General features: G+C 40.3%; 1 protein-coding gene across 1 annotated transcript; it reads left to right on the forward strand.

The window, feature by feature from the left end:
• The first annotated feature begins 5,578 nt into the window (after positions 1-5,578).
• On the forward strand, positions 5,579-11,533 carry LOC308311185 (uncharacterized protein). The gene is made up of 4 exons (XM_080757779.1): positions 5,579-5,736; positions 6,101-6,194; positions 8,294-8,381; positions 9,681-11,533. Exons 1-4 carry the CDS (start codon positions 5,658-5,660, stop codon positions 10,428-10,430), a joined length of 1,011 nt encoding a protein of 336 aa, XP_080613905.1. The 5' UTR covers positions 5,579-5,657; the 3' UTR covers positions 10,431-11,533.
• Positions 11,534-11,688: the final 155 nt, after the last annotated feature.

Here is an 11,688-nt window from a genome sequence, read left to right on the forward strand (position 1 = left end):
TATAGCCTCTCGGCGAGATCCGTTTGCTTGATACTATACTAGGCAGGCGTATTGCGCGTGACGCAGGCGCACTGTTGTCAAAACATGCGCGAGCGGATCCGCTCCCAGAGTGGAGCAGGTGTCTTAATTTGTGATATGATTGGCGACATGAGTCATGTTGATTTAATTTTACATTCAAAGTAGGCTATATTTTAAGGACTAAAACAAACAAAACAGAGCCTATAGCTTACTTGAATTCAAACTCATTTTAGCAATTATAAGTCACTCGAAGTCAGTCATATATGACGACTATATAGACAATTTGTTTTATCTATATATACAAGTGAAAAGGTGTACCCATACTCATTCTTCATGCTCTATCTCCGACCGAACCACACTTTCACCACACATCTCTATATGCAAAATAAATTCGCCACCCTCCCCGAACTGACATAGCCTATTTTTTAGCCCTTCAAGTTTCTTATTTACTCTGCAAATATTACTTTTATGAAAATCACGATCGAGCCAGCAGATAAACGGGTGCCACAACACGCCGAGAAACAAGGAATTTAACCACGCTACTTGCATACACTGCAACTCGCTTACAATTCGCAAACCTGGCAACACTGCCTGCCTCTTACGTCACCAGCTCTGTTCCTCCTGGCCTCCGTAGTCCGTCGCGCTCACAATCTGTCGCAGCCATCTTGCTTTTCTTTTGGATGGGCGAGTGGACATTTAATGCTAATAAATTAATTATAGGTCCAGCAAGCAAATCATGATGGTCTGATTGTGCTCAATAGGTCACAATAACATTCCGAAATTAGGTGTTGTGTTTTGTATGGCATTTTCCCCAGTAGTAGTTGCATATCTATCTCAGCTTTTGCCTGATAGCACACATGCTAACGTCAGCAGCCATAGCAACATACAGTGTGCGCAGACATAACATGAGTTGTTTACAACACAAACACACGGCCTTTTAACCACGCAATACACACAACAGCTCGGGAGTTATTAAACCGAACGTGGACGCTGTTTCAGTGTTACATTTGCTGCGCATATCGGAATAATTGTAACGGCATGCATGATAAATGTAACAACGCTAAAAAACACCATTAAACATATCGTTTTCAGCTTAAAGCTATTACATTTCATTGAAGCAACTCCTTAGCATTGTTTTCATACCATGGATGTGATAAGATAATGTATCAAACATAAGGGAAATATTAAATAGCATCGGGTGTACCAGTTTGGCCATTTCTTTTTTTTCAATGGGGCAATACATTGATTAAACAAACGTTTGATTGATTGAGTTGTACAACGTTATACAACCCTAAACTAATTTTAGAATACACTACACAATACAATACAATTTTAGAACATATTTTGCACGTTCCATTTTTTTACTCAGAGATCCCTTTAGCTACACATGTAATATTTCCAGGCAACGGACCTACACATGTCAGCTACCATAAACCACTTCAAGTTATTAGGACGAAATAACTGACAGGAGTGACGGTGCTGTGCTGTGAGTAAACTAATAGGGGAGAGCCGCCAAGGATGTAACATTTTGCACGTTTCATTCTTTTACTCAGAGATCCGTTTAGCTACACATGTAATATTTTCAGGCAACGGACCTACACATGTCAGCTACCATAAACCACTTCAAGTTATTTTTTGGATAAAACAGGTCGGGAGTTATTCAACCGAACGTGGACGCTGTTTCAGTGTTACATTTGCTGCGCATATCGGATCAATTGTAACGGCATGCATGATAAATGTAACAACGCTAAAAAACACCATTAAACATATCGTTCTCAGCTTAAAGCAATTACATTTCATTGAAGCAACTCCTTAGCATTGTTTTCATACCATGGATGTGATAAGAAAATGTATCAAACATAAGGGAAATATTAAATAGTATCGGGTGTACCAGTACCAGTTTGGCCATTTCTTTTTTTTCAATGGGGCAATACATTGATTAAACAAACGTTTGATTGATTGAGTTGTACAACGTTATACAACCCTAAACTAATTTCAGAATACACTACACGATACAATACCATTTCAGAACATATAATATTGGCCAATATGTCAAATATGTAAATATTACATATAATGGCATTGAATGGAAGCGGACCATTTGTAACACATGTTACAAATGACCCGCTTTTGCAAGTTTTCTTTGCAGTTGCTTACAGACCAGAATGAACGTGAATTCCGTCTAAACACGATGCAAACTAATGAAGAACATAAGCATGAACACATCCATGTGGATTTTTATTCACCAACACCAAAGACAAAAATTGTACCACACATATACTCCAGGTGTAAAATTAGACGCATTTTGAAGGTAAACACTTCAAACTTCAAACTCCTGGCCACGTAGAGTACGTTGCTGTACACATACTGACGCGATGGCGTCATGGTGGCGTTGACCAATCAAGATATAACGTCCATGTTACAACCGTGAAGCGTTACAACCTTGGCGGCTCTCCCCTACATTTGTTACTAACATTAGGTTGTGGCGAAGTAGACACGTGGCCAGCAGATACTGTGTTTTGGACAAACAGGCTAGGTATTGGTGTTGATTTGGGTCAACTGGACAAACAGCGTGGTGTTGTTTTGTGTCTGTGTTTGTGTTGGAGCGCCTCAGTGTGGCCGTACAGGTCATGTGCAACCTCTTCCACAGAGAGATGGAGACACTAAATCTCAGCTGGACAAACATGTTTGCATGCATGCATCGCTGCCTTGCATGCTGTGTGCTACTGTTGAGTCTGTCACTTACTTTGACTGATTTATGGCATTGTCTTTCTGTTAAAATCCAACTATGTTAATTTAAGAACTCTGGGCATATAGGTCATTGTTTATTCACTGTGCACACGTGTAGCCTATTGTATGTCAGTCTGTCCCACAGTCACAATCCTTTAGTACTTAGGCTGTGGAAATATTCAGGACAAAACAATGGTACATTTCCAATAACCCATTCGTTACTACATGTGGAGTCAACTCCCGCCATTTATTTCTTCCCATAGTGCGTGGCAAAGTCGCTCTGGGATGAGTGCGCGCGTAGCGCGCACGAAATTCTAGTATAAGATATTACCGAGAGCCTCGAGGGACCTTATACAGAAGACAAGGGAGAATGAAGGGACATGTCTGTCACGGGCCGGCCTCACTCACTGCCGCAGTCAGGTAGAAATATAATTTATATGTAATGCAATGTACCGTGTTTGTGTATACTTAAAAAGTTCAAAGCCTCTGTAGCTTCGTAGACCAACACCTCATCATATGCGGATACATTAAAATGTCCTCCTGCTGCAAGTCCTGTCACAGTCAGTCTCAGGTATAGGCAGGCAGGCAGGCTACTGTATAATATTTGTGCGTGTGCGTGTGTTTTAAAATGTCCAGAGGCTTAACCTAATGTTGGCATGGAGAATAAAGGCCTGTAGGCCTACTGGATGCTGGAGCACCACCTGGTTCACTGGTTGTGGGAGAACCCTGCCTTTGCATGCAGTCTGCTGGTCTGAAGACCGAGAGGAGGGCTTTGACAAGATGTTTTGACCAATGCTGGAGGATGATGAAGTGATTGAAGTCAGCCTTCAGCTACTAATGTGGTGAGTCAGTCTTGTTTATAATCTATTAATCTAGACCAGGGATGGGCAACTTTGACGGTGGAGAGAGCCACTATATTCCCACACTTACGCCAGAGGGCCACATTGCATATTACTGTCGTAGCAAAAATAGCTGATCTACAAGCTCAAAACGCGCTGCAGCGCGACGTGTTTTGAGCTTGTAGATCGGCTAATTTTGAGCTTGTAGATCAGCCATTTTTGCTACGACAGTAATATGCAATGTGGCTCTCTGGAATAAGTTTGAATTGAAATACTGAATAATCTTTTGCTTTTCTTATTAAAATCCTGAAAAATAAAGCAAAGTAAAAAAATAAAATCAAAAAATCGATTTTCAAATGCATTTAGTTTTAGTTATGATATCTTTATGAACTAAAATTGGACACAAAAAGACAATACTAATAATACTAGTCGTTAAGTACTAGTCATTTAATACTAGTCATTAAGTATAATTAAAGCGGGTCATGTTTACATGTTTGGAATTGCAACAGCTGAAATCAATAGTATTATATCAGTATTCTGATCTTAGCCTGTGGGCCGCATTAAGTGAAGGTGGGGGCCGCATGTGGCCCCCGGGCTGCCAGTTGCCCACCCCTGATCTAGACCATGCTGCACACACACACACACGCACACGCACACGCACACTCAATCATTCATTGCTGGCTTAATGGGTGGCTGCCGTGCCATGATCACTCTTGGAGTCCTGTACCACTCGCTGTAGTGGATGTTGCCTCTTGATGGAACTGTATGTGATGCCGCCAATTGCCAAGCCATTGCCATAGAATATGATTCTATTTAATGCTGCCCAACATGGATGTAGATCTATATGTCTGACTTTGTGTCATCCTTGCCAGCTGTTTTAAGGCCTTTGCTTGTTGAATTGCGGCTTATTGAAATTGTGATGTGTTGCTCGGTGCTGCTACACTTAAACCTGACTTGCTTTGCATTTGTTTAGTGGGAAGTTAAAGTAACATAATGTGACACACACACACGCACACGCACACGCACACACACACACACGCACGCACGCACGCACACACACACACACACACACACACACACACACACACACACACACACACACACACTGTCACACACACAGCTTTTATTGCAAGTGCGCCGTCTGCGCACCTATCCTGTTACAGTAGTACAACTGATCTGTTCGTCTGCTGACCCCTGGTGGAACAACTGCGTAAAAGGCACAAACCAACTTGGTATGCAGAATGTAGCTCCACATTTAATTCATTGTTCATACATTGTATTTCATTTGTAATCGTGACATCGTGTAGGCCTATATGTTGTTTGTAAGCTACATTCAGGCTATTCCATGAGTTACAATCCTCAGCCCACAATGTGCATTTTAGGTCTGGTTTATATGGTTACCGGTAATATAATGTGCCTCTGGGACTTTTAAGGGGCTTGATTGTGAGTTGAGTTGAGTTACATCAAAATACATTTTAATAGCCTACATAAAAATAAAAAAAACAATTACCCTAATTAACCGATTTCTTTTTGGAGCGTTTTACTCATTGCTGGCTGTCTGAATACATATTATTGCTTATAGCAGCTTTATTGGGCATAATATATCTGTTTTATATCAAATTATTTCCATCTCCTGGTTATAGTTTAGCCTACATCTTTATATTAATTAACTGGTTGAAATTTAATGATTACCTATACTCACAATTCACATTATTATTATTATTATTATTATTATTATTATTATTATTATTATTATTATTATTATTATTCAAAGTTTTTACTATAAAATAGATTATATTTGTGGAAGACTTCGAGGGTGGGGATTTGATTCCAGAAATTATGAATTGCTCAAAATCGAGAGAAGTCGAGACAGTATTAATGGATATGCCCCAGACACCAGTCCTACAGGTGGCGGCAGAGTTAGGTGGCGGCAGAGTTTGCCTTAAGAGCTAATGAAGAAGAACGGAGGCTCCCTAGGAACGGGGAGACAGTCAATGGAGACAAGTAACCTTTTCTTGCAAAGTGCACTTCGTCAACAACGTCAAGGAAATATTAATACAATATAAAACGATGGAAGAAGGAGATCACGATCACGCTTATACCAACACCACATATGATCAATATAAACCCGTGGAGTTCACATATAAGTGTAAGTATCGTCTTGATGACCTCATAATTTTGGACACATGTTGACGTATACTTGGCTTACTTGCTAGGTAGCTTACCGTAGCTAGGAGCTAGTAGCTACTGTAGCAAGTGGCCTTGTTAGAATGACGTATTATCCTAGTTCCATGTTGGACCAGATTTCAATGAATATATGTAATATAAATTAACTTGATTCTATGGATATGGGTTTTTGTTTCCATCTATGTTTCATTTGTACAGTATTCATCTATGGTAGATATGTTCCATGTTAATGTCTTTGTTTATAGGCCTACATTATACACTCATCTCATAATATAGCACAATATCTTGTTCCCCCGTTCTAATTCTGATGTTCTCTTTTCTCCCAGTGAATGAGAGGGAAGTTCGAGACCTTGTCAAACTGAGAGTTTCAAATAAATTCCTTTTTTCTGGAAGGAGAAATTCTTGCCTGTTGGCATGGAGGTACAGTAGGACAATTAATTAGTTTATTTGGAAATAATGTGGACACAAATACTGTAATGTTGCATGATTGATCACAATTTCAGATACAAATAACATTTTTTTTTACATTCTTTATATAATTCTTTTTTTTTTTACTTATAATTTAAAATGCAATTTGTAAGTAGCTTGCACAAAACAATTCACACTCGTTTACACCTGTGTAAAAGTGTAAACTTGTGAGTTCAGTTGGTAACCGGTACTCGCCGTGGTTTAGTGCATATTAGTTGTTTATTATTATAAGATCATTTACAGGCAATTTGTTTCATATTATGAGACATGTTCATTTTTTAAAGTGTAAAAGCAAAATAAGTGACATTACACTAAGGAAGCAAAATGTAGAAAATCCGCACTGGGCCGGGGCACACCTTAGCGCACAGCCGCGGACAGAAGAAGCTGACGTCATTCCGGCTTTTTAGGCAGCTGGTGGATGGAAAAGAAGCTCCATCCCCGCGGCTGACTGACACGGAGGAGAGACTTTCCGGGAATCTGTCCGTCGCGTCAGTCAGCCGCGGGGGTGGAGCTTCTTTTCCATCCACCAGCTGTCTAAAAAGCCGGAATGACGTCAGGCGTCAGCTTCTTCTGTCCGCGGCTGTGCGCTAGGGTGTGCCCACTCTCAGTCGAGTCTTTGTTTAATAATGATAGTGCTCCGCAGCAGCAGTCATACCAGACAGACAGGTCTGTCTGGTATGACTGCTGCTGCTAAAGAAGCATACATGTCATGCACACACATCTACATACGTTTGTATACACATGTGTATTTATACACACATACAACTTCAGAGATAACGAGGACACGAAAAGAAAAGAAAAGAAAAGAAAAACACAGAGCGGCAGCTCTACCCATTTGTAGAATCTGCTTCCAGATATTCTGCCACTAACGCCCATCCTTCATTGATTGATTGAAGTATTTATTAACAGTTTGCAGAATTACAGTACATTTCAAGCACAACTCAATACAAAAACTGTTAACTGTGAGTGGACGACACCATAAAGCATTACACTTGTTTACAAGAGGGTCCACCGTTTTTAATTCATCATAACATTTAGAGACGTACAAATATACACTTCTATATAGTCAAAAACAGGAAAAACTCCACCTTTTATTTAAATTGCATTGAATTGAGAGAGACAGAGAGGATAGTTGTTTAGAGTTTACACTAGATGAAGTAGGAATGCTAAAGTTTAAACACCAAAGTACCGAAACAATGTAATGAATTAGTAAACAATATCCTGAAATATCATTGGTATGTACATACTCACTTTTTTTTATCATTATCTAGCTACATTATTGTAGTCCAATAAATAAATGCCAGAGGTTGGACAAAATTGGATTATTCTATCTACCCTAATCTGCTCACTGCTAATACCCTAAATTTGCCTTAAACCAAGATGGCCCTATTGATAACCTATTATAAGGCAATATTTTCTAAATTTCATTATGCTTTAAGTATCATGTCAAACTAGGGGGTTTTCATGATTCTGAATCTATTCCAAGCATTAGTTTAGCATGAAAATCACTTATTGGGCTAAAATCGGCCGTCATCACAAATGTGATGAGGTCAGCACATTTTAGTGACATTTGGCTATGGCCAAATTTAGTCCAAGGAGTGTTTTTCATGCAAAACGAATGCTTGGAATGGATTCAGAATCATGAAAACCCCCTAGTTTGACATATCACATGCTACTTAAAGCATAATGGAATTTAGAAAATATTGCCTTATAATAGGGTGTCAATGGTGGCATTTAGGGTATTAGCAGTGAGCAGATTAGGGTAGATTTTTTTATCCTGGCTAGTAGACCTAATGTCCTGTCAGAATCAGGTGAGAAACAAAATAATCCAATTTTGTCCAACCTGTGAGGATTTATTTACTTAATTTACTGGACTATTGACATACTATACTGAAGACAGCATGTTAGCATAACGATGAAGACATTGAAACTCGTTTCTCCACTTTTCACTGCGGTGATTTGGTAAACCGGCAAGTTCTCTGGTATTCGTTGAGTTCACCTGGAGTGAACCTTGTACTAACTTGTTTATTGTGATTGGTTATTTGTTGCAGAACACTACTAAAACATATGGGGTTACATCAAAAGATGACCTACAGTCAGGCAGCCAAGAAATGGGAAAACCTGAAGAGGAAATATAAGGTACTGCCACACATCAAAATCAAATCACCCTGATTTATTGCGACTGTAGGTCGCATTTACTTTGAAGACCTGTACCTCCCGTCCGTTATTCACTCCTTCATATATGGTCAATGCCTTGTGACATAACACCTCCATATATGCATAATGGTCACGCTTCGTGACATCACGTGGCCATATGGCCATCTCCATGAAGATCACAACACTGACCTCATCTAACCCTGGATAACCATACATGGAGAAGACTGGATCTGCATATATGGAGCCTGCCAGCAACTCTACATATGACCTCAAACCCTTAGATTTCCATATATGGAGCTGTTCTGACATTCCATATGTTGATCTGACATCATCAAACCCTGTACACTCAAGACATGCTCCATATATGGCCAGTACAGAATCCATTCCATATGTTAACTTGAGCTGACCCCCCATGCCAAAGCGCCAGCGCTCGCTCAGCAGTCATGGGTTTTAAATCATTAGCCACTTGTCTTAAGCCCTGTGACACCATCATGTGACGAATAGTGCAAATAGCTATACAAATCTACATGCACAATGCATCGTGACGCACTGTGAGCTTGTAGATGTAGAACCGCAATTTAGCATTTTTCTTTTCTTTTTTTTTAAATAAATATGTACATAAAATGAACATGCATCTTAGATATGCGTTTAACTTGTACCTTAGATCCTCTGATGCTGGCAATGTAAAAAAGAAGTCCATGTACTTTTGATTGATTGAATACTTTATTAACATGATTATTAACAGTGCAGACCTAGGACATTCAAAGGATAACATATTGTGCTCCATTATACTCAATTCATCAGTAATACAACCTACAATACAAAACATATTGGAATAGAGCTCAGTAGAATTATAATAGATATAAACAGAAAAAGGAGGGGTGGGGGTCAGAGAACTCTACTATCAAGGTGATAAACTATGTTCTATTGTATTTTGAGGACATTCATTCTTGAGTTTGGGTATGGAGTCAAGAACCTTCATGTCTTTTAGTAGATCATTCCAAATGTTGGTCAAAGCATAGTATAATGTGCTTATTTTTTACCCACGTTTGAGCTGATCTTTGGGGGAACAACAAGGTCAGGCGATCTCCTTCTGGTGTTATGCCCATGGGCATCACTCATTCGTCTAGAGAAGATTTTTGTTTGTATGGATGCGTACGCTACATTTCAGTCCTATAGCATCTGCCCTATTTTAATCAACATCTATCCTGCCACCAGTTGGTGATAACTGAATGTCCCATTGTTGAATCATTGCAGTTGTTCCTCTTGTGTTTTGTTTAGGATTTGAAGAACCCTCCACTCGGGGTGAAGGTCTTCCCTGAGAAATGGCCTCATTTCACCCTGATGGACGACGCCATGACGGGTCGCCTGGACGGCAGTGCTCCCATCCTGAAGGCCGTTCCTCTGGACAACGCAGACTTCTTACCCGCCTCCAGCCACAAGAGGAGGCAGATATGCACGACCACCTCAGCCTCGTCGCCACCCGCTTTGACGGAGGACATGACCGAGGTCGACGTCATCCTCAACGGAGACAACGAAGAGATGGAGATGGAGGAGGAGGAGGAGAAGGAGGAGCACGTACGGAGACTAGGAAGCAACAAGGAAATGGAAGACGCCATGCAAGAGTTGGACAGCGAGAGGGCCCTGTTAGAAAGCGAGAGGGCAATGGTGGAGAGCGAGAGACAAGTCTTGGAGCGGGAAAGGCAGGTCCTGGAAAGAGAGAGGGTGATGCTGGACAGAGAGTTTGCCATGCTGGACCGGGAGCGAGCCTCGGTGGAGAGAGAGAAGGCAACGCTGGAGAGAGAGAAGGCCATGATGGAGAGAGAGAAGACCATGTTGGAGAAGGACAGGGGTGCCGTCACCGCCCATCGTCTGTCTCTGCAGCGGGACAGACGCTGCCTGGAAAGCCAGGAAAAGACAATAGAGAAGACGGAGGCAGGCCGCGAGGAAGACGAGACCAAAGACTATGAGACCACGGACAGGAAGGAGCGCTTTCTCATGTTGTTTGAAAATCTTATTGAGAATTTCTGACTAACAGCTAAAAGCATCTAAATTGTTGTTTCATAAAGCTGTGAGAATCGGACCTATTAGCCGAAGATGACATGGGGCAAGTATTTTCAATAAACACATGGCCATTGGATAATTCATGGCTGCTGAAGATCACTGTTGTTCATGAAAAGATTCTGTGGTTAAAGCTACGATCCATAGTAGGTTTTATGACCTATCGAATAGGGTAATTTAAACAATGTCCGAAATACAAGTAAAGATGGCAGCGGGGTCTACATTTCTCAGTGGAAGAGTAGGGAGACCACCTCCAACCAACTGCAGATGTACTTGTTATATTGTATTATAAACACCACTTCACCACCTTTCAACCTATCTTCATATAATAGGTCCTCACTAATAATCATGATAAAATGGCCCAATTTTGTGTCTCATAGGAGGGCTGTAGGCAGTTCAGAACCTGTCCACCAGTGATTGATGGTGAATCTAAGCTAATAGAAACTGCAGGCTTTCTAGTCCTGAAAAGTTGCAATGCGAAAATGGAAGCTATCGTTCTCACCGTAATAAAAATCTAAACATTTTTGTAAAAAAGAAATCTTGTCTAGAAAATATCTGCCTAATGATGATGGTTTCTGAACTACCCACAGCCCTCCTGTGAGACACAGACTGAGTAGGAAAACAATGTGCCATTTTATCATGATTATTAGTGAGGACCTATGAAGATGGGTTCAAAAGTGGTCCTTTAAGGTACTCTACCATACACATTGGTTAAACTAATACTGTTTTCATTAAGATAAGTCTCGGATTGTGGCTTTTTTAAGCAGGATTCCTCCCCTCAGTGGTAAAATATTATTGTTGTTATTGTTTCAAACTTTCAAGTTCATAGACATTTTCAAGCCAATCGCAACACTATTGTACAATGTCATGTATGTGCCGCACAAATGAGCTGCCAATGAAAACGTTGAGCCACTCTCACTCTTTGGAGAGGTCATCAGAACAACTTTATTCAATTGTGGTAATTCCATACAGAGCACACAATAGCAACCTATAGATCATTATTATTCTTAACCCCATCACATTCAACAACATCCCCACCCCACCCCACCCTCCTCAAATCAAAAAATAATTATCTTAAAATAGTAGACTCTATAACCTAGAGTCTAATGTAAAGGCTATTGTGCATGGTCAACACATCACTTTTTGAAATGTATATACCAAAATATTGCAGTTCATGTAAAAAAAAGAAAAAAAAAAAGAAAGATTCTTTCCAGAATATATATTTTAT

The sequence above is a fragment of the Protomyctophum bolini genome (genome assembly GCF_963924005.1).
Source record: "Protomyctophum bolini genome assembly, chromosome: 23".
Taxonomy (NCBI): domain Eukaryota; kingdom Metazoa; phylum Chordata; class Actinopteri; order Myctophiformes; family Myctophidae; genus Protomyctophum; species Protomyctophum bolini.

Bases quoted from the DNA above. Each gene is read 5' to 3' on its own strand.
- LOC308311185 (XM_080757779.1), top strand. From the start codon at position 5,658: ATGGAAGAAGGAGATCACGATCACGCTTATACCAACACCACATATGAT. The intron at 6,195-8,293 runs GTACAGTAGGAC...TATTTGTTGCAG, and splicing joins TCTTGCCTGTTGGCATGGAG to AACACTACTAAAACATATGG. The intron at 8,382-9,680 runs GTACTGCCACAC...TGTTTTGTTTAG, and splicing joins ACCTGAAGAGGAAATATAAG to GATTTGAAGAACCCTCCACT.